This window comes from Anomaloglossus baeobatrachus, chromosome 9 (genome assembly GCF_048569485.1).
Source record: "Anomaloglossus baeobatrachus isolate aAnoBae1 chromosome 9, aAnoBae1.hap1, whole genome shotgun sequence".
NCBI classification, from domain to species: Eukaryota; Metazoa; Chordata; class Amphibia; order Anura; family Aromobatidae; genus Anomaloglossus; species Anomaloglossus baeobatrachus.
The window spans coordinates 126,952,506-126,978,090 of NC_134361.1; the positions used below are offsets into that span (position 1 = coordinate 126,952,506).

The 25,585-nt window shown below is 44.8% G+C and overlaps 1 protein-coding gene across 2 annotated transcripts in view; it reads right to left on the reverse strand.

The window, feature by feature from the left end:
* LOC142251311 (relaxin receptor 1-like) overlaps nucleotides 1-23,288 on the reverse strand; it is a 1,991,578-nt gene extending 1,968,290 nt beyond the window's left edge. For both annotated transcript variants that reach the window (XM_075323995.1, XM_075323994.1), the window contains exon 1: nucleotides 23,224-23,288. In XM_075323995.1, coding sequence (XP_075180110.1) covers nucleotides 23,224-23,266 — 43 coding nt within the window. In that variant the 5' untranslated portion in view covers nucleotides 23,267-23,288. The remainder of the gene's footprint in view (nucleotides 1-23,223) is intronic.
* Between the last annotated feature and the right edge of the window lie 2,297 nt (nucleotides 23,289-25,585).

A 25,585-nucleotide genomic window follows, 5' to 3' on the forward strand; every position in this document is an offset into this window, starting at 1 on the left:
GTGGTAAATATGTAGTATTTGTACACTGTGAATTTTGTGAAGCGGTAAATTCATAACACAGAAAGGCTGTTATATCTAGAAGTCAGGTTCACTGTACATTACTCCTCTAATGGACTGCTTTAAAGTTTAGATCAATATTCTAGGTGTAAAATGCCACAATCACAAAATGCCAATCTGCGGCTATTCAACCTGCAGTCTGGATATAATGTAACCACTTGTTTGCTGCCTTTACTCTGCAAAGTTCTTCTTAAGCTTCTAAAGCCCCCATACTCGTTAGATAGCAGTCAGCTGAACAACGGTTTGGCCAAAAGCTATCTCTCCTGACTCCACCACAGACAGGAATGGCCCAGCTGAGCCTTCCTGTATTCTCTATGAGGGAACCATAGCCAGACTTTTCCTGGAGTTGCATATTTCCCAGAGAAGAAACAGATCAGCCATCTGCAATCCGGTGTGTTGGATTCTTAACTCACCTGATATCATCACATTACACTGTTGGACGTTCCTGAGAAAAAGGAGTCAGCACGATCTGAAATTGGCATGCATCATATAAAAAGTGCAAATTCACAGATTTATTCCAACTGTACTAGAATAAAAAAGAGATTTTTAGCAAATAATTGATCAATTCTTTGAGCCACCCCTGCCAACGTCACGGCAAATCTCAATAGGGGGGTCCTAACCTATATTATGTATTTCATGTGCCATGCGGCCTCCTAGATAAAGTTAAAAGCAGAACCATAATGGAGCACACATACCTGTAGCCTGTATATAGCCGCTTCCATGTTTCAAAAGAGGCAATTATGGATAGAGGCCAGCCCAGGTCCCAGTTTGTAGAGCAAGGTCTACACCTACCAGGACTATATCAAAACTGACCCTCCCAGTGCCAGAGAGCAACCATTGATAAAGGCGGACCAAATCCAAGTATGATGCTTAATTAGCATTGCCCGTGGAAAGAGGTGAGGCAACTGAATGTGAACAGCTACCAACAGGAGGAATACATTGCAAACCAAAATCAGGCATGCATGGTATGGTGATGGTCAGTCACCAGAAATTGTAGCATAACTACAGTCATAACAGAGAAAAAGGAGCCAGCACGATCTGAAATTGGCATGCATCATATTTAAAGTGCAAATTCACAGATTTATTTCAACTGTACTAGAATAAAACCACATGCTTGGAACTGGGCTGGCCTCTATCCACAATTGCCTCTTTTGCAACATAGAAGCGGTTATATATACAGGTTACAGGTATGTGTCCTCCATTATGGTTCTGCTTTTAACTTTATATAGGAGGCCGCATGGCACATGAAATACAGAATATAGTGTAGGACCCCCCTATTGAGATTTGCCGTGACGTTGGCAGGGGTGGCTCAAAGAATTGATCAATTATTTGCTAAAAATCTCATTTATATTACAGTACAGTTGGAATAAATCTGTGAATTTGCACTTTTTATATGACGCATGCCATTTTAAGATCGTGCTGGCTCCCCTCTCTCTCTGTTTGGTTGTAGTTATGCTACAAATGTCTGGTGGCTGGTCACCACCATGCTATGCACGCCTGATCTTGGTTTGCAATATATTCCTCCTGTTGGTAGCTGTTCACATTCAGTTGCCTCACCCTTTCCACAGGCAATGCTAATTAAGCACCATACTTGGATCTGGTCCGCCTTTATCAATGGTTGCTGTCTGGCACTGGGAGGGTCAGTTCTGATATAGTCCTGGTATGTGTAGCGCTTCTTCCACATGCTGGGACCTGGGCTGGCCTCTATCCACAATTGCCTCTTTTGCAACATAGAAGTGGTTATATATACAGGTTACAGGTATGTGTGCTCCATTATGGTTCTGCTTTTAACTTTATATAGGAGGCCGCATGGCACATGAAACACAGAATATAGTGTAGGACCCCCCTATTGAGATTTGCCGTGACTTTGGCAGGGGTGGCTCAAAGAATTGATCAATTATTTGCTAAAAATCTCATATATATTACAGTACAGTTGGAATAAATCTGTGAATTTGCACTTTTTATATGATGCATGCCATTTTTAGATCGTGCTGGCTCCCCTCTCTCTCTGTTGGACGTTCCTGCCAATATTGGCGAGTGCGGCGTACTTCTGTCTGATTTCTATGGGTGTCTGGAGTTGTAAGACCTGTATATTACTGAACCACTGCTATATTATATGCAATACAATCTACTTTGGATCAGAAAGATGTTTTTCAGCATTTAGTTTTGTACCAGTTGAGTTGTGGCTTGTCCCACTTCAGCAGCTGACAGGACAAGCATTGCTCTTAAGAACTAGAACTTCATAAAGATAACTGTGGTAAATATTGAGGACTGGCCAGTAGAGCGTAGAGTAATATTGAAATACATGGTCAAAACTATAAACCTGAAGTAAACTGTTTACTATATACTATATATTTTCTGTACATGAGCTTAAAGAGGACCTGTAAACAGGTCAAAGCTAGTTTATTGCCATATTTTATTTCTGCTCCACCCCTGAGTTTTCTGCTTTTATGGGGGTTTTAAATCCTCCATACAGTTCCAGAGATACAAACTTTTTATTTAGTGCTATTATTCTGATCTTAATTGGGGGGAACTCACCAGGTAATTATGTGGGACAGCCTAAAGACATGCCCCTAGAAACGTCTGTGAGCCACGTCCCCTTGAAAGACTGTAAAAATTAGCACTAAAAATTAGACCCATATCTCTGCAACCATGTGGTAGATTTAAAAAAAAAAACAAGCAAAACACAAACAAAAAAAATAAGGAATCAGATCTGGTGATAAGTTGTCCTTAACTTGGAAGCCAAGAGTTATTAACCCTAAAACGCGCAACCATAGAAATCGACCATAGAAAACAAGTAATCTAGCAGGCCTGCAAGGCCCCAGGTATGCGTTCTAGGGTTAAAAAGGTATTAAAAGGTATTCCCATCTCCAAGATCCTATCACAATATGTAGTAGGTGTAATAATAATAATAAAATTAGCAAATACCTCCAATTACAAATGTAGTGTAGTTCTCTTAATATAGCCATGCCTCTTGCCCCATGTGCAGGGCATTGTAGTAGCTTATGTATCCATGGTTATGACCACTATCAACTATGTATCTAATTGTAACTATATGAGTGATGTAACCAAAAGTACTTAAACTGCAATGCCCTGCAGATGAGGTAAGCAACATAGCTAATCAGGAAAACTACCGTATTTTTCGCTTTATAAGACGCACTTTTCCTCCCCAAATTTTGTCTTATAAAGCGGTAGCGGGGGGGGGGTCCTGTCTGAGGCGATCGGGCGGGTGCCTGTGGCTGCATGCAAGCGGCCGGGTACCTGTACTTGCATGCAGCGGCAGCCGGGTACCCGTGGCTGTGTGCGGGCGGCAGCGGGTGCTGTGTGGGGTCGGCAGCCAGGTACCTGTGCTTGCATGCGGTGGCAGACGGGTACCCATGGCTGTGTGTGGGCGGCAGCCGGGTGCTGTGTGCGAGCGGCAGTCGGGTGCCCGTGCAGGTACCCGGCTGCCGCCCTCACACAGTCACCCATCTGCCGCCCGCACACAGCCATGGGTACCCGGCTGCCACCGCACGCAAGCACAGGTACCCGGCGGCTTGTACGCAGAGTGGGCGGGCAGCCTGCTGGCTGCCACTCTGTGCATGCGGGGCGGGCGGCTGTGCAGCTTACCAGTTGTCCGCGGTCCCACTTTCAAATGATGGCGCCGGTGGAGCTCTTGGATGAGAGCTCCATCTGCGCACGCGCTGCTCCGGGAGTCAGCGCGTGCGCAGATGGAGCCCTTGGATGAGAGCTCCATCTGCGCATGCGTCGCTCCGGGCGCCATTACTTGAATCGGGACCGCGGACACACTCCACCACTGAGCCGTCGCCGCCGCTCCCACCACTGAGCCGCCGCCGCCGCTGCCACCACTGAACCGGGACCGCGGACACACGCCACCACTGAGCAGTCCCTGCCGCTGCCACCACTGAGCAGTTGCCGCCGCTCCCACCACTGAGCCGCCGCCGCCGCCACTGCCACCACTGAACCGGGACCGCGGACACACGCCACCACTGAGCAGTCCCTGCCGCTGCCACCACTGAGCAGTTGCCGCCGCTCCCACCACTGAGCCGCCGCCGCCGCTGCCACTCACTGCACCGGCCTGCTGCACGGCTCACACGCCACGGCTGCTGCCGCCACCACGGACCCCACGGATCCTGCCACCGCGGACGCCACCGCGCCTGCAACCACGGACGCCACGGCACCTGCAACCACGGACCCCGCTGCCACTGACCTGCCGCGCCTGCCAGCACAACCTGTGCCTCCTGTGACCCCGCTTCACCACCACTGCTGCCCCCCTCCGGTAAGAGAACACCGGAGTATAAGACGGACCCCATTTTTCTTTTTTTTACCTTTTTTTATGTCTAAGTTTGGGGTGCGTCTTATATTCTGGTGCGTCTTATAAAGCGAAAAATACGGTATACTGCATTTCAAATTGGAGGATTTTGTAATATTATTACACCTACTAAATATTGGGATACAATTTTGGAGATGGGAATACTTCTTTAACTGTCATGCTGGAGGACCTATTCAGTGACCCCCCATTGCACAAAGTCTAAAAGCCTGAAGCTTAATTTTAAGTCAGCCTGCAATGTAATTTATGGTTCTAGTAGTTTTATACCTGCAAAGTATGTTTAAATTAGTTGGCAGGAGATTTTCTCAATTACTGTATGTCACATTTGTTAGTTAGAAAACAATTGCAATATGAACTAGATATAGAATGACATAATTAAACACTTAAAAATGTACAAGAAAATATGCAGATTGGACAATGTTAGTGAGCTGGGTGCTTACATATAGCAGAACAAGTCCTTGTCTGTAATTTCCAGCCACGCCAGAGCTAGGGTACTACTGCCAGACCCAAGCATTGTCTCATTGTTACTCTCTTACACACATCGTAAAAGGAAAGGGAAAAACATACTAAAGGGAGATGCTGCACCTGCACTCAACTGGTCTCTGTACAGACTAGAAAGACATTAGCAACACAACTCAAAATACCATCTCGGATGCGACCCCCTAAATGGCCAGTGAGGGGTTTCTCGTACCTCCTGAAGGATGAGGACAAGAGAGGAGGCCACAGCACAGTAACAACAATGGGAGAGGAAAGTGTGTAGGGATATACAAAAACTCAGAGTGGGTAAACTAAAACACGGTCAAATAAGGTAGAGAGAAATACAAATAAGGGGATAAATTAAAACCTCCCACACCCCTAAAATAGGTGAAAGGAAAATGTGTTGGGAAGGAAAACAAAGCAACTCACTGCAGGAACTAAACTGGTGTTTAACGTAAAACCCTTAGCTGAAGGGCTGGAACTCCTAAACCCAAGTCTACCTAGAGGCAAGCAAAGAAGTGCAGTGAAAAGTGAAGATATAAAACCCAACCCAGAATGTGATAGGGCAGTCAAAAGGGGAAAATGAGAAACACTTGGAGGGGAGTGAAACAAGAAGGGAGAACAAAGACAATTGGATTCATCAGCATTTGGACAAGGAAGCAAATTGTCACACAGAGTTTTGCACGAACTTTGCCGACTGTTATGGCGGCATCAGGCTCTGTTCACATTGCAGATTTTGAAACTCTGCCAGATGGTTTCTCCAGTGTCTCTGATGAACACAGGCATCCTGCTCAGTCACAGTCATGCTAGTAAGAGTTAACCTCTACCAGCCTGCTTGTTAGGCTCCTTTGATCACATGTTGAGAGAAAGGCATTCATATCTGCTCCTCTCATATTTAAGCAGGGTGGAATCTTTTAACCATGCCAGCTATAGGTTATACTGTGTTGGTCTGTGTGTTTTGGTGTCGTAGAATATCTGGAATGTGTTTCTTTTTTCTAGAGTGGTTGTGGAATTTATCCATTGTCTTGTTGTTTACTCCTTGCTTTTGTTTTGGTCCTTATTTTCTATTGTATTATACCTCTGTAAGCGCAAGCTGTATAAAAGTGTTTTGGTTTCCCCTGTTTGCCTATTTTTTTGGGTTTTATCTCTTCTCTCCTTGTTCCCCCAGGGGAAAGAGGAGGGGTTTTCAGATCAGGGCTCCTCATGAGCACGGCCAGGAATAACACTCAGGTATCCCTACCCTTATGGGTATCCCTGGACTAGAGATAGCATAGGCCCCCTAGCCTGATGGTTAGCTTAGGAGTCTCGGTTCCCTGCTATCTCCTTATTCATCATGACATTATAGCTGGCCACATTTAAATTTTCAGCATGGACCCAATTGCTGCATTGCACAGTTGCAGGCCCTTTCTCTCCAGGTGGCTGAATTAAAAGGGGTGGTACAGCAACAAGTGCAGTTTGTGTTGGATGCCGGACCATCTGAACCTAAACTACCCCTCATGGAAATATTTAACCAAATCACACCTTTAGAGGTGCCTTGTATTGGTAATGATTACCGTACTTGTCCCTATTATGTATTCCCCTTTCACATGTAAAGTGCCATGGAATTGATGGCGCTATAATAAGTAATAAATAATAATAATATTAATGAATAAAGGTAAGAGCCCAGCAGCCAGAGGAACCGACAATGCAGAAACAGGTCACTAGATTGAATCCACAAACCAAGCCGTCTCACTCACTAATGAGCTCCCATTGGTCTAGGCAAAGATAACTCCACTTAGTGATCATTTTGGAGACAATCAATGCACACTCAGTTGATTATTTATGAATTTATTCACATGTAACCTATTAACTAAACTTTATTGATGATTATCTTACAGGTACCAAGAAAGAATTTAAGTAAAAGTGGGTGTTTAGTATTAATGGAGGGTGGACTCTCAGAATCATATCCTCCACTAGGTAAAAAAAAAATAAACTTTGGTCCACTGTAAGCACAATAAACTACCAAAATATGACGTAATAAATCTGAAAATGCAAAAGTGGGCATCCGCTCAACTTAGCAGAATCCTGCATCTCCCTGGTCTTCACCGTGTAATCCCTATACAGGAATCTGGTCTCTGCTAAAGGTGCAACCATGCTGTATTAGCAAAATTCTGTGGTGCTTTGGAGAGAGCTGAAGGGTGAAATATTAACAAGTAGGGTCATTATCTAAAAAGTGGGATCAAAGATAAATCAGATCCGGATACATGGTCAATGGAACAACCAGGTCAGAATCCAGAAGGTAGCTTATAACAAACAGGGTAAGAGCTGTCAAGCAACCTTGGGGTTAAAATAGTAGGGCATCTAGAGCTCAATGGCAGGAATAGTCACAAGTACAGCTGGATTAAAATATGTAACTTCAATCTGCAAAAGTGCACAATTATAGAGTAGCTAACTATGATGAATGGAAATTGGGTCTTTCATAGGGCACTGGATGAGTTCATTGGTCACCAATAGAGCTGATCGAACTCCCCAAACCCAAGGACCGGCGGATCACTGCCAGATTTTAAAAAGAGTCCAATCCACTCCGGAATCCGGTGCCCATATAATTCAATTGGGACCGGAATTCGGAGATTAAAAACGTTTGTGGAGGGGATAGGTTGGTAGGAGCGTACGCGGCTTACTCACCGAGGCGCTGTCATGGCGGCACACTCCTTCCGGGTCACGCTTTTCCCTTCCGAAGCTGACAATTCAATATTCACTACTTTGCCCGTCCACCAGAGTGTGTAATTGGTTGCAGTTAGACGCGCCCCCATCCTGAGCGGCAGCGTGTCAGCTGAGTACAACCAATCACAGCGCCAGGACGGTCGGTAGGCGGGGAAAGTATCCCTCGCAATGGTGACTCCGGCTTTTTTTTTTTAATTTAAAAAGTCAGAAGTGTGCGCGGCTGTGCTGCAATGTCAGACTCGCGGGAGTCCCTTGCAAGTGTAACTGCGGCCTAAGAAAAACGAATGCGGCTTTTTTTTTTTCTACATAAATAATTAAAAAAATTCCCGACGTGCAATCCCCCCTAATTTTCATCCACAGCCATGATAACGTCGGCTGGGGTTGGTATATTCTTAGCCCACAGCTGCCCGGTATTGCCGCATCTATTAGATGTGACAATCCCAGTGTGATACCGGCCCTTCCCGTTGGCCTGGTGCGGTGTCACTTGGGGTAATAAGAGGTTAATAGCAGCACACAGCATCTACTAAACCCTGGATTGTGATGGCACAGGCGTCTATCAGATACCAGCATCACAAACCTGTAAGTAAATGTAAATAATCACACACAGAAACATCCTTTATTTGGAATAAAGTACAAAACACGCCCTCCTTCACCACTTTATTAACCCCCAACACATCCTGCAACTCAGACGTAATCCACACGAGGTCCGATGACGACACATCCAGCTCTGCTACATCTCAGAGCGAGCAGCCATAGAGAAGACTGCCAGGTCTGAATGTAGCCTATGACTGAGACGCGATGAGCAATGGCTGTCACTGGCTGGGGGTCGCGTCAGCCTGGAACCAATCACAGACAAGAGGACGGCCGGTGGGCGGGGAAAACACGGAAAGCTGTGTGTATGCGATGGACAGTACAGGAAGTAAATGCGCGACCCGGAAGCAGTGTGCCCCCGTGACACCGAGCCTCGGTAAGTATGAAACTCTCCCTTATTTCTTCTTTTGTTTATTTTCACTTTAATTGCCGAATCCGGATCATGCACCCAGAATCCCGCGCCCCGGGTCCGGCACCCAGAGAACATTGAAACCGCACGGATCCGGACTTTTACAGTCCGGATCTGCTCAGCCCTAGTCACTAATCCCTGTGTTTGGCTGAATATTCAAAACAGCAGAATAGTTATTAACATTGTCATTCATGCTGACTGGGTGGCCAGCACGACTTACTTTACTGTCAGCACCAATGCGAGAAACCGAGCAGCATCGTCTGACAGTTAAGATTGGTGTAGATGAGAAACTGTGGAAAGAAAAACGCAATAGGGTCTTACCCCAAAAAGGGAGGAAGATATGTAATAAAAACACACTCACCTATAATGGTTGTGCCAGTCACAACCACTATACAGGCATATATAAGATCCAGGTCCAGGCAGCAGTCCCAAAGTTGGCTGATAACAGAGAGTGATAGAAGAAGGGTCTTAATTCCGCGCCAAGGAATTAAGACTGGCATACTTACTGTATGTTAGTAGAAGTGTATATAACCTTTTTTGGTCATAATTCAATATTCAGGGAACTGCAGGAACATACAGATTTCTAGAATGATCAGGATCCCGCCCGCTTTCAAAGTTTTTTTTCAGGATGGGTGTTTCATATGACATCATTGCATGCTTTTATACTTCCCCATCTCACTTGAAACCAGATTTGATGTTCTCTTGCCAATGTCCTGATGAAGGGAGCTGTGTCTCCAGAAACGCGTAGACTTGTGCATGTTATTAAAGAAGCATTAATCTCTTCCTGGATCCATTGAGTCCTTGGCGTGGAATTAAGACCCTTCTTCTATCACTCTCTGTTATCAGCCAACTTTGGGACTGCTGCCTGGACCTGGATCTTATACATGCCTGTATAGTGGTTGTGACTGGCACAACCATTATAGGTGAGTGTGTTTTTATTACCTATCTTTCTCCCCTTTTGGGGTAAGACCCTATTGCGCTTTTCTTTCCACAGTTTCTCATCTACTTTAATTGGGACCCGGCGTGACCGGCTCTTCTTATCTGTGGATACAGCAGCAGAGGGTCGTATTTATTCTTTGAACAATGGAATATTTTAATAATTGTTTGTCCTCCAGAGAGAGGCTAATTTTACAGATTGTTGGTTTACCCGAGCTGTATGACATAGACATTGATGTGGATCTACCCAATGTGTACTCTGAGGAGGACACTGTAACCATGAGGAAATTATTTTTAAGACTGGAGGATCTTCTTAAAGAAGAAATGCATTTTAGCCTTGATGCAAGGTTTCTTTCCATATACCTTGAAGAGAAACTGTGTCCTAGAGGTCTTAGGATAAAACATGACTCTCCTTTTCCCTCAGATCCCATCTTCTCTGCTGAATGGGGAAACATTTTAAACACCTGTATGCAGGGCATGCTTCAGTGCCTTCACAAAAAAAGATCCATTTTGGCAAAGGAAGCCACTGCTTATATAGCTGAGGTGTACCAGGAACTCAGCCGCTTTGAACTGCATGCCGAGTTTAGGATTTTGAATACAGACATTAATACAAAATTGACCCAGTTGGAGCAAGATTCCATCTTTAGAAAATCAAAGAAACTGCAGAGAGACAGGCAGGATAAAATCTCAGATAAAAAACCCACTCCCCCTGGGAAGAATCCACCTAGGGATGGGGGCCCTAGAGGAGACATACAAAAGGACTAGGTCGACCAGTTTCAACAGAAATTTCTTTAATAGCAAATTTCATAAGAACACAACTAAAAAAGATAATTCTAATAACACTAAAGAACAGCACTCCAATACTAGTGAACCCCCTGTTCCTGCCCATGTAGCTCCCAATCCCACTCTTGCACCTCTAATCCCTGATGAGGTTTTCATTCCTGATCTAGGTGTAAAGGCCCCGAGTAACATCCAAAAGGTTAATACCCTGCCCAGAGACTTTGAAAAAACCAGGGAACAGCTGGCCCTGATCAGACTCCAGATTGAGAAGATTCGTAAGGAAAGAGAGACAATTGAGATCTCTGAGAACAATACCCCCAGTCTTTCAGGTACTGTCCCCACGGTCCAGGAAGATATGGATCTCTTAGATCTTTCCATTTATGATGAGTATACTCCACTCCCAGAGACCTTACCTGGGGTGGAAGAATTCAACCCCCTCCCATCTCAAGAGTTGGTCCGGAGTAATCCCACACAGAATATCATCACAATAGACAACACAGAAAAAAACAATATGTGCGTCCCTTTTTTAGCCATGGCCAAGAACACGGCCCTGAAAACGACGCAGGTGCAGATGACGGATTTTCTCACCCCCAGATCAGGGAAGAGAAAAGATTACGGAGAGGGCGACGGGCTGGCCACAGGGTCCAGCAAGAAAGACAAAAAAGTCTAAAGTAATTAATCAAAAATCCAGTATTTTTAATTTATCCAGCCATATTCTGACTAAAGGGGAAGACCAAGTACTGAGCAAAGGTCTCTCCTTTTGCCCCTCCGCTCATGCCAATGATTTTGACATCTATCTGGATTTCCAGAAGTTCATCAGGAAGTTGACGTTGACCAGACACTTCCAGTTGAATAAATATAACCCCATGGAATCCTCGGGAGATCCTGAGGGATTTTTACATACAGACCTAAGACCAAAGTCTAGGTTTTACCCCTTGCAGAGCAAAGGTCACCATCTGAAAACCTTCAGCGATCTCGTGCTGGAGGATTTCAAGAGATTGACCTGTTCCAGTTACCCCCATAAACCCAATCTGAGTTCAGAAGAGAAAAAAGGTCTCTGGTCCCTCAAAAATAATCATGAACTTGTTATCAGGAATGCTGACAAGGGAGGTGGCATCGTATTGCAGGATAAAGAGACATACATAAAAGAAGCATTGAGGAATTTATCTAATCCATCACACTATAAAATAGTAGGGATTGAAGAATATGATAATGCAGTGGCCAATTACCGTATATTCATACAAACAGCTGTGGACATGAAGATACTCAATAAAAATGAGAAAGCCTTCTTGGAGATTGATAATCCAAGAATGGCTTTTTACTATCATTTACCAAAAATTCACAAGAGCTTGGTGGATCCCCCAGGGCGACCTATTATCTCAGGGATAGATTCCCTCACGGTTAATTTAGCCGCCTATATAGACTGTATCATGAAGGTCCATGTACTGAATTTGAAGAGTTACCTTCGTGATTCCACACAGCTCATCACTCTAACTAAAGATATTGAATGGAAGGAATCCTATCTTTTCATTTCTCTAGATATTACGGCTCTTTATACCAATATTGCGCATGACCTTGGGCTGGAGTGTTTTAAACAATTTTTAATGGTAGATGATCGCCTACCGATGGGTCAGAAGGACTTCATCCTGAAAGGGATGGAGTTCATTTTTACTAATAATTTCTTCTCTTTCCAAGATAAAATATACCATCAGCACTGCGGGACCGCGATGGGCTCAAAGGTCGCACCGACGTTCGCAAATTTATTTATGGGGGCCTTTGAGCTTTTATATATTTATAATTCAAATTTTTTTAAACACATCATTTTGTATAAACGTTATATCGATGACCTGTTTGTCATATGGGATAATACCAGTAATAATGTGGGGTTGTTTCTGGAACACCTGTTGAGTAACAATTGGGGTCTGTCCTTCTCACCCAATATACAGAAGGACAGTATTGATTTTCTGGATCTGACCCTCTGGCACAACAATGGGCAGATTTCGACAAAAACCTATTTCAAGAAGGTTGACAGCATTGGGTATATATTTTTTTTTTTTCCCCTCCCTTATCCAGTCTTTTACATTCTGATCATCCCCCTCCTCCAGTAATTGAACTTATTATAGTTTGAATGAGGTTCAAACTTAGTTTGCCCCTTGTCGTTTTTCACCCCCCCTAACCACATAATTTAAATAGTAATGAGCTATATTTGTGATGTATTCCTATATACTATTACATCGGGCGCACACTTCCAAATAAATATAAAAATATATATATATAAAAAAACTTGCTCCATTTTTTATTATAGATTAGCTGTTTTTTGACCGTGGTCCATCCAATATAAAGTTTTTTCCCCCAGTGAATATATATCCCCCGAGTTTCTATATGTGTCTCTCTGATTTTTGCCTGTTTTTTCTGAGCACCAGTCTGCACAGGCGTACTTTGGTTGTGTTTTTTTCCCCACGCCTCTGAACTTTGTTCACCTCTCTGACACTAGCTCCGTACTGCATTTCATTGAAGGTTCCACAATATACTCCACACATAGCCCTCTGCCATCCGCTCTCTTCTAGCAATTCCTTGACAGCAATTTGAGCTCCATCATTATACCCTTAGGCTGCCTGCCTAATAGGAAACCACCTTAGGACTATGATAAATTACGACTCGGGGCGGTAGTCCTGTGGTTGATGTCTCTGCTCCTCCATGAAATCGTGCTGTTTTTCTTTCTTTTACACCAGGTTCTAACCCCGTGTATGTCGTTCAGTATATCTATTATATATTATATATCTATTTTGTTTTTTATTTTGTCAGGATTATTGTACATATTTACTGTATGTTAGTAGAAGTGTATATAACCTTTTTTGATCATAATTCAATATTCAGGGAACTGTTGGAACATACAGATTTCTAGAATGATCAGGATCCCGCCCGCTTTCAAAGTTTTTTTTCAGGATGGGTGTTTCATATGACATCATTGCATGCTTTTATACTTCACCATCTCACTTGAAACCAGATTTGATGTTCTCTTGCCAATGTCCTGATGAAGGGAGTTGTGTCTCCAGAAACGCGTAGACTTGTGCATGTTATTAAAGAAGCATTAATCTCTTCCTGGATCCATTGAGTCCTTGGCGCGGAATTAAGACCCTTCTTCTATCACTCTCTGTTATCAGTGAAGATTGGTGTGGGAGTGGGAGCAGGGGTGAGTATGTCAGCGACCCCATGTTTGCTTTTCCTGCCTCAATCTCTGGATTGTGCTCTATAGTCTAGTATGAAAAATAGCACATCACAAACTTTTGCAGTATTCCCTGGGATGCACATTTTTGCTTCCAATGAGTAAAATTGTGTAACATTTTACAGTAATTTCTAGATTTATGACAATAAAACTGAAAATAAATCATCAGTAAATAGTATTCCATGCTAATTATTGCTGTACTACAGACAGTGATGTGGATATAAAGATGTGGAAATATGCTTTATTATAGTATCACCATCAAAGAACCAACATTTAGAGAGGATTGCACTGCTTGTTATTTATAGTCACCATGTATATTCTCTAATAATACCATTTCATCAAATAACATTGTTTTAAAGCTGGAAAGGGGAAAAATCTTTTATCACATAACAGAAGTTGTTTGGAAACCAGCAATTATTTTATTGTGAAAAATGCTGGGTTGGAAAGTCAATGTCTTGTGCAGCTGAAATATATTACATCAAGTAAAAACGAATCTTCCCTGAAAGAACTTGATAAGAGAAGGCCTTTATCGCACCTCAATCTTCAATTTGCTGCCTGTCACTTTCTATAAGATGTTCAAGGGGTTTCTAGGTTTCACTTATCATGAATGATGCTCTCGGTTTTGCATTAACCTTAAGACAACGCAATGCATAGCGGTCAGGAGGATGATGAGTAGTGGCAAAACCTTCTGACTTATTCACAGCTCTGAATGGATTAACACTCACTATGTGTTACATGTATGCACTATAGGGTTTGTTAATGCTGTGCCCAAGTCTTACTAAATAACAAAAAATATATCATCATGATTGTATTAGCTGTGATGATGAAGGCCTGGGGTAAGTCAGTCATGTGCAATGTTCTCAGCACTAATATAGCCCCGGAAACTATCAATGCTGTAGTAGACGGCCACTGAGCTATGGTGAAAACGTGACTGAAAGTGAAGATGCACCATGGCGCCTCTTCTAGGAATACTGTAGGGAATTGCTTACACAGTAATGTTATTACCAGGAATCTTACTCTTGGGCATAGGAGCGATTCAGTTGACAGTTCTAAGACAGCCTTTCTTTAGAAATGTAGAGAACCTTCCATATTATTGTAAGATTGCATATAGGCCTAACTTATACTTTATTAAATTGCTATGTTATAATGATACATTCTCTTATATATTATAGTAAGCAGATTGCTGAATGAATGTATATAATATAATCTCTAAGGTAGAATGTCACCTGCGTATCACTTTAGTCTCTTTCATTAACTGCTATCCATTTACCAATATGGCGTCAGAATGAACTATTACTTTAATTGATGCTGAATGATTTCATTGCAGCATTCTGCATTGGGAATTTACCATAATTAGCAGTCATAGAACATGTCTGTGGTAAAGTGATGTTAACCAATCTGCCAAAGAACTCAGGCAATCAATCAGCTAAGGCTAGTTTCACACTTGCGTTGTGCGGCATCCATGGCATTGCGTTGTGTGACGGATGCAACGGATGCATTGCATAATATAGTGGCACAACTGATGCGACGGATCTTGCAAAACAACGGAATCCGTTGTAGCTTTTTTTTCAGCAATAACTCGACTGAGCATGCGCAGTTGTGTAAAGATGGATTCCGCCACAGGAATCCGTTAAATGACGGTTTCCGCCACCATAGGCTTCCATTATAAAAATGACGGACGCCGACGGAATCCAGCACATTGCGTTTTTTTGACACTCTGGGAAGTGCAGAAAAACGCTACATGCTGCGTTCTTTTCGCCCAGTGGATGCAACGCAGGACCATCGGTCGCAATGCGTCGTCCATACAAGTCTATGGGAAGCAGCGGAATCCGTTAATGGATTGCGCTGTTTTCCAAAACGGCGGATTGCGACTGAAGAAAAAAAACGCAAGTGTGAAACTAGCATAACTAACCCGCCAAGCAAATAACTGACCAGCTGACCAGATGATACAGAATGCAACAAATAGTTGAAGGTAAAAGGTTTTCCCATTTTTCAAATTGTCAAACACATTACATTAGGCAATATGACGTGTAGGGGTCAGACCTCCACAGAAATTATCAGACTTTTTAATGGAAATCTATCACCAGGTTTTTGCCACCTAATATGAGAGCAGAATAATGTAGGAGCAGAGATCCTGATTCCAGCGGTGTTACTTACTGGGCTGCTTATTGTAGTTTTGATAAATTCCCTGTTAATTCAACAGTAGATTATTATTAGAGGAGTACATGACTGCCAAATAGTCCAGCATATTCATCAGCTCTGTATAACTGCTAAATCTGCAGCAGAGAAAACATTGATATCAAAATGACAGCAAACAGCTCAGTAAGTAACACGTCACTGGATTAAGGATTTCTGTCTCTATTTTATGCTGCTCTCAGATGGGGGAGAAACAACCTGGTGACAGATTCACTTTATGGCTTCTGTGAGACCATTTTGTATTAAAATTTCTGTACCATAAAGATTTACCCATCCATACGTTACAGGATAAATGTATAATGGCTGATATCTCCTCTGAATCTAAGAATGAGGGAGTAAATATTCTCTTGTGTAAATGGAGTAGCAGTGAGCATTGGAGGTAGTGTGGAGTGAGAATTGGAGGTAGTGAACAGTGAGCATTGGAGGTAGTGAACAGTGAGAATTGGAGGTAGTGAACAGTGAGAATTGGAGGTAGTGAGCAGTGAGAATTGGAGGTAGTGAGCAGTGAGAATTGGAGGTAGTGAACAGTGAGAATTGGAGGTAGTGAACAGTGAGAATTGGAGGTAGTGAACAGTGAGAATTGGAGGTAGTGAGCAGTGAGCATTGGAGGTAGTGAACAGTGAGAATTGGAGGTAGTGAACAGTGAGAATTGGAGGTAGTGAACAGTGAGCATTGGAGGTAGTGAACAGTGAGAATTGGAGGTAGTGAACAGTGAGCATTGGAGGTAGTGAACAGTGAGCATTGGAGGTAGTGAACAGTGAGAATTGGAGGTAGTGTGCAGTGAGAATTGGAGGTAGTGAGCAGTGAGAATTGGAGGTAGTGAACAGTGAGAATTGGAGGTAGTGAACAGTGAGCATTGGAGGTAGTGAACAGTGAGCATTGGAGGTAGTGAACAGTGAGAATTGGAGGTAGTGAACAGTGAGCATTGGAGGTAGTGAACAGTGAGCATTGGAGGTAGTGAGCAGTGAGCATTGGAGGTAGTGAGCAGTGAGAATTGGAGGTAGTGAACAGTGAGCATTGGAGGTAGTGAGCAGTGAGAATTGGAGGTAGTGAGCAGTGAAAATTGGAGGTAGTGAGCAGTGAGCATTGGAGGTAGTGAACAGTGAGCATTGGAGGTAATGAGCAGTGAGAATTGGAGGTAGTGAACAGTGAGCATTGGAGGTAGTGAGCAGTGAGCATTGGAGGTAGTGTGGAGTGAGAATTGGAGGTAGTGTGGAGTGAGAATTGGAGGTAGTGTGGAGTGAGAATTGGAGGTAGTGTGGAGTGAGAATTGGAGGTAGTGTGGAGTGAGAATTGGAAGTAGTGTGCAGTGAGCATTGGAGGTAGTGAGCAGTGAGAATTGGAGGTAGTGAACAGTGAGCATTGGAGGTAGTGAGCAGTGAGAATTGGAGGTAGTGAGCAGTGAAAATTGGAGGTAGTGAGCAGTGAGCATTGGAGGTAGTGAACAGTGAGCATTGGAGGTAATGAGCAGTGAGAATTGGAGGTAGTGAACAGTGAGCATTGGAGGTAGTGAGCAGTGAGCATTGGAGGTAGTGAGCAGTGAGCATTGGAGGTAGTGTGGAGTGAGAATTGGAGGTAGTGTGGAGTGAGAATTGGAGGTAGTGTGGAGTGAGAATTGGAGGTAGTGTGGAGTGAGAATAGGAGGTAGTGTGGAGTGAGAATTGGAGGTAGTGTGGAGTGAGAATTGGAGGTAGTGTGGAGTGAGAATTGGAGGTAGTGTGGAGTGAGAATTGGAGGTAGTGTGGAGTGAGAATTGGAGGTAGTGTGGAGTGAGAATTGGAGGTAGTGTGGAGTGAGAATTGGAGGTAGTGTGGAGTGAGAATTGGAAGTAGTGTGCAGTGAGCATTGGAGGTAGTGAGCAGTGAGAATTGGAGGTAGTGAGCATCCCGGTAGTGTGCAATGAGCATGAGCAAGGCAGCAGTGTGCAGTGAGCATGGCAGTAGTGAGTTAGTAAGCATTGAAGGTAGTGAGCAGTGGGAATTGGAGGTAATGAGCAGTGAGAATTGGAGGTAGTGTGCAGTGAGCATGGCGGTAGTGAGAAGTGAGCATTGGAGGTAGTTAGCAGTGAGCATTTGGAGGTAGTGAACAGTGAGAATTGGAGGCAGTGAACAGTGACCATGGCGGTAGTGAGCAGTGAGAATTGGAGGTAGTGAGCAGTGAGAATTGGCGGTAGTGAGCAGTGAGAATTGGAGGTAGTGTGCAGTGAGCCTGGCGGTAGTGTGCAGTGAGCCTGGCGGTAGTGTGCAGTGAGCATGGCGGTAGTGAGCAGTGAGCCTTGCGGTAGTGAGCAGTGAGCCTGGCGGTAGTGAGCATCCCGGTAGTGTGCAATGAGCATGGCGGCAGTGTGCAGTGAGCATGGCGGTAGTGAGCAGTGAGAATTGGAGGTAGTGAGCAGTGAGCCTGGCGGTAGTGAGCAGTGAGGCTGGCGGTAGTGAGCATTCCAGTAGTGTGCAATGAGTATGGCGGCAGTGTGCAGTGAGTATGGCAGTAGTGAGCATTGGAGGTAGTGTGCAGTGAGCCTGGCGGTAGTGTGCAGTGAGCCTGGCGGTAGTGTGCAGTGAGCCTGGCGGTAGTGTGCAGTGAGCCTGGCGGTAGTGAGCATTGAGCCTGGCGGTAGTGAGCATCCCGGTAGTGTGCAATGAGCATGGCGGCAGTGTGCAGTGAGCATGGCGGTAGTGAGCAGTGAGAATTGGAGGTAGTGAGCAGTGAGCCTGGCGGTAGTGAGCAGTGAGGCTGGCGGTAGTGAGCATTCCAGTAGTGTGCAATGAGTATGGCGGCAGTGTGCAGTGAGTATGGCAGTAGTGAGCATTGGAGGTAGTGTGCAGTGAGCCTGGCGGTAGTGTGCAGTGAGCCTGGCGGTAGTGTGCAGTGAGCCTGGCGGTAGTGAGCAGTGAGCCTGGCGGTAGTGAGCATCCCGGTAGTGTGCAATGAGCATGGCGGCAGTGTGCAGTGAGCATGGCGGTAGTGAGCAGTGAGAATTGGAGGTAGTGAGCAGTGAGCCTGGCGGTAGTGAGCAGTGAGGCTGGCGGTAGTGAGCATTCCAGTAGTGTGCAATGAGTATGGCGGCAGTGTGCAGTGAGTATGGCAGTAGTGAGCATTGGAGGTAGTGAGCAGTGAGCCTGGCGGTAGTGAGCAGTGAGCATGGTGGTAGTGAGCAGTGAGCCTTGCGGTAGTGAGCAGTGAGCCTGGCGGTAGTGAGCATCCCGGTAGTGTGCAATGAGCATGGCGGCAGTGTGCAGTGAGCATGGCAGTAGTGAGCATTGGAGGTAGTGAGCAGTGAGCCTGGCGGTAGTGAGCAGTGAGCATGGTGGTAGTGAGCAGTGAGCATGGCGGTAGTGAGCAGTGAGCATGGCGGTAGTGAGCAGTGAGCCTGGCGGTAGTGAGCATCCCGGTAGTGTGCAATGAGCATGGCGGCAGTGTGCAGTGAGCATGGCGGTAGTGAGCAGTGAGAATTGGAGGTAGTGAGCAGTGAGCCTGGCGGTAGTGAGCAGTGAGGCTGGCGGTAGTGAGCATTCCAGTAGTGTGCAATGAGTATGGCGGCAGTGTGCAGTGAGTATGGCAGTAGTGAGCATTGGAGGTAGTGAGCAGTGAGCCTGGCGGTAGTGAGCAGTGAGCATGGTGGTAGTGAGCAGTGAGCCTTGCGGTAGTGAGCAGTGAGCCTGGCGGTAGTGAGCATCCCGGTAGTGTGCAATGAGCATGGCGGCAGTGTGCAGTGAGCATGGCAGTAGTGAGCATTGGAGGTAGTGAGCAGTGAGCCTGGCGGTAGTGAGCAGTGAGCATGGTGGTAGTGAGCAGTGAGCATGGCGGTAGTGAGCAGTGAGCATGGCGGTAGTGAGCAGTGAGCATGGTGGTAGTGAGCAGTGAGCATCCCGGTAGTGAGCAGTGAGTCTGGCGGTAGTGTGCAATGAGCATGGCGGTAGTGAGCATCCCGGTAGTGAGCATGGCGGTAGTGAGCATGGCGGTAGTGAGTATGTGCAATCACCAGTCTTATAGGGAGCATTATTGGACATGCTCATGACACTTTCATTCAAACACTACCCAAATCCTGATAATTAGTGTAAGCCTCTGAGATTAGGGTCCAAACTGATCATACATACACACTGTATATAGGCGATTACTTATGTTGTTTATGAAACAACCCCATGAAACTGAATCCCATATAACACAAACTATTTTCTCTCATTTTATGATCCCTATACAATGGCTGTCTATGGGCTTAGCTGGTAAGCTCGCAATCACAGTTTACGATTATGCTGCGGCTTTAAGCTTCAGCAGCCTTGTGCCACCTCAAACAGGCAAACAGCGATCTCCCAGGCAAATCCACATGGCCATTATGATCATCTACATAGTTTTTCAGGTGAAACAGTGAGAGGACTGCGGTGGCTGAAGGCTGCAGTGTGAACACAGCCTAAGGGGTACATGGAACACTACGACATCGCAGGTGTGATGTCGGTGGGGTTATGTCGAAAGTGACGCACTTCCTGCGTCGCTCTCAACATTGTAGTGTGTAAATCCTAGATGATATGATTAACGAGCGCAAAATCGTCTTAATCGTATCATCGGTGTAGCATCGGCGAATTCCATATTTACGCTGACGTGACGTCCGATGTTGTTCCTCGCTCCTTCGGAAGCAAACATCGCTGTGTGTGAAGTCGCAGGAGCGAGGAACATCTCCTACCGCCGTCACTGCGGCACCCGTCGGCTATGCAGAAGTAAGGAGGTGGCCGGGATGTTTACATCCCGCTCATCTCCGCCCCTCCGCTCCTATTGGCCGCCTGCCGTGTGACGTCGCAGTGACGCCGCACGACCCGCCCCCTTAATAAGGAGGCGGTTGGCCAGCCAGAGCGACGTCGCACGGCAGGTGAGTGCATGTGAAGCTGCCGTAGCGATAATATTCGCTACGGCAGCTATCACAATGATATCGCAGCTGTGACGGGGGCAGGGACTATCGTGCTCGGCATCGCAGCATCGGCTTGCGATGTCGTAGTGTGCAAAGTACCACTTAGTGTTAATCCTTCTAATCAGAGCCGGTAGGGTCTAGCTGATTCCAGAGCTCCCAGGATGTTGGGATACAGGGCATTGTGAGGATAAAGCTTCTAAAAAAGATGTAAAAACATTTACAAAAGTGGCATTCCTTTAACCTAACTAAATAACTGGCTTTTTAAATGTACAGTGTAACCACAGTTATTATATACACATTATTATGTAGGACTGTAAGAAGTTGTGTTTACAAGCCCCTAAATACAGATATGGGGATGATTATACAGCGTAACCTTGGATTACGAGCATAATTGGTTCTGGGAGTGAGCTCTTAAACCAAGTTACTCTTATATCAAAGCAAATTTACCCATAGGAAATAATTGAAATGCAGACAATTCGTTCCACAACCCAAAAATATTTACTGTATTTATAGAAACTTATTACAGTAATACAAAATAATGTACTGTATTTATATAAAAGTATTACAGTACACTAATACAAAATACTGTACAGTAAAAAACATAAAACACATTAAAATGCACGTTCGCTTACAATAGAATTTGTGGTGTGCGGGAGGTACTTTATAGAGAGAAAAAATTATGTATAAATATGACAACCTTTATTCTAGTAGAGGACACAAAAAAACACACCCCAAGTCTATTCTCCACAAAATAAGGACAGAACTAAGCCAAATGTGGGGTAGGAATACTGGCCAGGCAATTAGATTACAGTACAAGCAATGGGCTGCACTGATTAGCAGAAAGACAGTACAATATTGAATCCACAAATGCAAATTGATAGACATGCTATATAGTATATACTGTACAATGGTATACAATATACAGTCTGTAGTACATATGTACAGAAAGTTACCTCCAGAGTGGGTCAGAGCGTGGTGAAAGGACAGAACTGGAAGTGTGCACGGTGAGGATTTGCTCTCATTGCAGATCATTGCTCTTAATCCAAGTGACACATTTTTAAAAAGCTTTGCTTGTCTTGCAAAACGCTCTCAAACCAAGTTACTCTTAATCCAAGGTTCCACTGTACCGGTATGATCATTAGTTGCTACCCAGTAAGTCTTGGTCACATACATGTACAGAACTCCCGGCATTCAGTGATTATTACAGCCTGAAGTCTATGGCTGGAGGTAAAGCACGATTCAGTACTGTGCTCCTTCAGCCTCAGCTCCATGGTCCTTTCAAGAAGGTGACTGTTACCAAAAGACACTTCAATTCTCTTCTTTAGGAAATTGATTTATATTAATTAGTAGCACTATATGGCGTTTAGTGTTCTCAAATAAAAGCACAACTTAAAGCCAATAAATACATATGATAAAATTAGCTGACACTCTCCTCTATAAGACAGAAAGACAAGACATGGCTCTTGCTGCAAATCCATCTGTTGAAGTGGCTTTAAACTCTAATGGTCATCTAATTTCTGAAACACTCATATCCAATTCCTAGAAAACCGGAAAAAAAACAATACATTCCTAAAGTACCTACACATTTTCTATGTACGAGGCAGAGACAAGATTGGCCCGGGCATGATGATTCATTATGGCTGTCATATATGTGTATGGCATGAGCACCTACAACGTATGTATGTTCTAATCCCAGCCTGAGAGTCATTAGCACCGCGCGGCGGTAATTAGGCGATAGCTGAAGAGAACGTGCGGTAGATAAGACGTCTTCCTATACACTGGGAGGATGAGGCTTAATTAAGACCTTTGATAGCATTAGCTGAAGCTTTGTGTCAGTGATTATCCCTTTTCATATGTAACTTGTAACTGAATATTCAGTAGCCAAGCCAAGTAAGTGTACCGCTGACAGCAAGTCTATGGCTTCCACCCACCCTGAAGAATTTGCTGTGATTTAATCATGAGCTCGGCTTTATGTGTGGTTTCTTTTCTGTAACATTGGCCTGTGAAGCGGAAGGCACAGGTGTGTGACCTTCATGAACACACTTTCCAGATTTGTCGTACGGTGGCCACTTCATCCAGATTTGCTTTCAGTACACAAAAAACGATACGGATTGTAACCGCCAAATGGAGATCCTAACTAGCCTGGATTAGTTACAAACTATTAAAAAAGTTAACACACAAGATTTTCTATATAGAAACCTGATATAACCCATGTGACGTGCCGGGAGACTGAGACCTGTGTATGGCGACACTACACAAGCATGTAGATACTGGAGCTTAGGTAAGGCACAAGATTGAGATACCAGATTCTTGGCGTTCCCATGTGCATATTACTATACAGTGAGAATGCTGGGCACATTATACAGACATTTACTGTTGAGAATCTGACAGAATACAAAGGAGACTCCGAATATCATGTACAATGGTTACAGGGAGAACAGTAGTACTCTACCCTCCTTGTATTGACACGTGAGTCTATACCGTGTATATATTCTGCACATGATACATATGTAGAGAGTTAGATCACCCATCAGCATCCTGCAAAGCCAAGTAAGGATTAGCAGAGCAACCTCCGGAAACAGTCATTCTAAGTAGATAAGTAATGTTGAAGAACTTACCTGTAGCTCCTGAGAGCAGAGAAGTCAGCACGAGCAGAAGCATCCTTATGTCCCTGTGTGCTGCCACAGACTGAACTGATGGTAGGAAGCAGAAGAGAGGAAGGAGGAGGGTGGCGAGGCTCCAGGCAGATCCCTCTCCAACACTCACAATACACAGCTCTGCAGCACCTGGATATTACAGCTACTGATAACATTATCACTATTCATGATTCTGGACTCAGCACTTTACAAATGGTAGGTCACGGATAATGGATGCTACCAGGTTAGCATATAAAATGTGAGGGTTTAGGTTGCCTACATATATACTTACTTTTCATGAAGATTGTAAAATATCTTCCTACAATAGAAACAAATACAAGAATGTTGAGTATTGCATATTATAATTTATACAGCATGCTTGCCTTGTATTACATGTATATAATACAGTCATGGCCGAAAGTGTTGGCACCCTTGAAATTGTTGCTAAAAATGAAGTATTTCTCCCAGAAATTAATTGCAATTACACACATTTTGTTATACACGTTTATTTCATTTATGTGTATTGGAACAGCACAATAAAATACAGAGGAAAAAAAGGAGATTGGACATAATTTTACACAAACCCCCCAAAATGGGCAGGACAAAATTGTTGGCACTTTTACAAAATTGTGGGTAAACAACTTTGTTTCAAGCATGTAATGCTTGTTCAAACTCACCTGTGGTAAGTAACAGGTGTGGACAAAATGAAAATCACTCCTGAAACCAGATAAGAAGGGGAGACTGTTACGGGGGGCTGTCTGATAATAACCGAAAGGAGTATCAGACAGTCAGGGTCCACCGTGCAAAGACTTTGCTGCAGACTATGGCAGAGTGCAATACCTCTGTTAACTCACAGAAGGATATAATAAGAAAGTAAAGCAATTCCTCCCTTACTTGGAGGGTGTGTGGAATGATCTCTGTTAATAATCACAGAGAGAAAGGCAATGTGTGCGAAATGGCACCTACCTAGGTCCGCTCTTCTAGTGGTGCAAAAGAGACGAACAGCAGCGTAAGCCGCACAAAGCTCCTACCTGCGTTCGCTCCACTAGTGTGCGAGGACACGAACCACTAGATATGGCACCTGCCTAGGTCCGCTCTTCTAGTGGTGCAAAAGAGACGAACAGCAGCGTAAGCCGCACAAAGCTCCTACCTCTGTTCGCTCCCCTAGTGTGCGAGGATACGAACAACTGCCAGACGCAGTATAAGGAACGTTACCCTAGCGGCAACGTCCACCTACGAGTAGAATCACAAGGCCCAGCCAGACCATGTGCCTCAGGCACCTGCCTATGTCCGCTCCCCTAAGAGGTAAGGATACGGACAGCAGCCGAAGCTGTAAGGTATAAGAACGCTACCCTGCCGGTAGCGCTCACCTAGCATAGACAGAGGAATGCCTAGAGGAACGCGCACAGAGCGTCTACTCATATGCATGAACCAAGAGGACTGAGCACCATGCGGCGTGTGTCAGGGTCTTATATAGACTCTGTGCCTCATCCAAGATGGAGGACACCAGAGCCAATCCGCTGCCAGAACGACAGGAGTGACGTCATGCTGGCCTATCACCGAGCAAGACGTCACAAGCACATGACCAGCGACCAATCGGCATAGAAGGTGTCAGAGACATGTGACCTCGTGTCAGCGATGATGTCACCCGCACATGTGCAATGGCTCCAAGATTGGACTTAGTCTCCGGCGCTCGCACATGTGCAGTAGCAAGAAATCTGGACTTAGTCTCCAGCGCTCGCACATGTGCAGTAGCAAGAAATCTGGACTTAGTCTCCAGCGCTCGCACATGTGCAGTAGCAAGAAATCTGGACTTAGTCTCCAGCGCTCGCACATGTGCAGTAGCAAGAAATCTGGACTTAGTCTCCAGCGCTCGCACATGTGCAGTAGCAAGAAATCTGGACATAGTCTCCAGTGCTCGCAGCAACCGTAACAGTACCTCCCCCTCAAGGGCCCCCCTCCCGGTGACGCAGGTAATCGGCAACTAAGTCGGGAGCATGGACAGCCTCCTCAGGCTCCCAAGAGCGATGTTCCGGGCCATAGCCCTCCCAATCTATCAAGAAGAACCTGCGCCCTCTAACCATCTTAGAACCAACTATGGCTCGTACCTCATAGCTAGAGCGAGAGGAATCAGAGGCAGGAGAGTGCACTTCACGAGCGTGAGGTAAAATAGCCGGCTTTAGCAGTGAGACATGGAATTTGTCATGAATCCTAAGATGGACAGGTAACTTCAATTGATAGACTACAGGATTTACCTGTCGAAGAACCTCATAAGGACCCAGGAAGCGAGGAGCAAATTTGACAGAGCTCACTCTAAGTCTCACGTGTTTTGCAGAGAGCCACA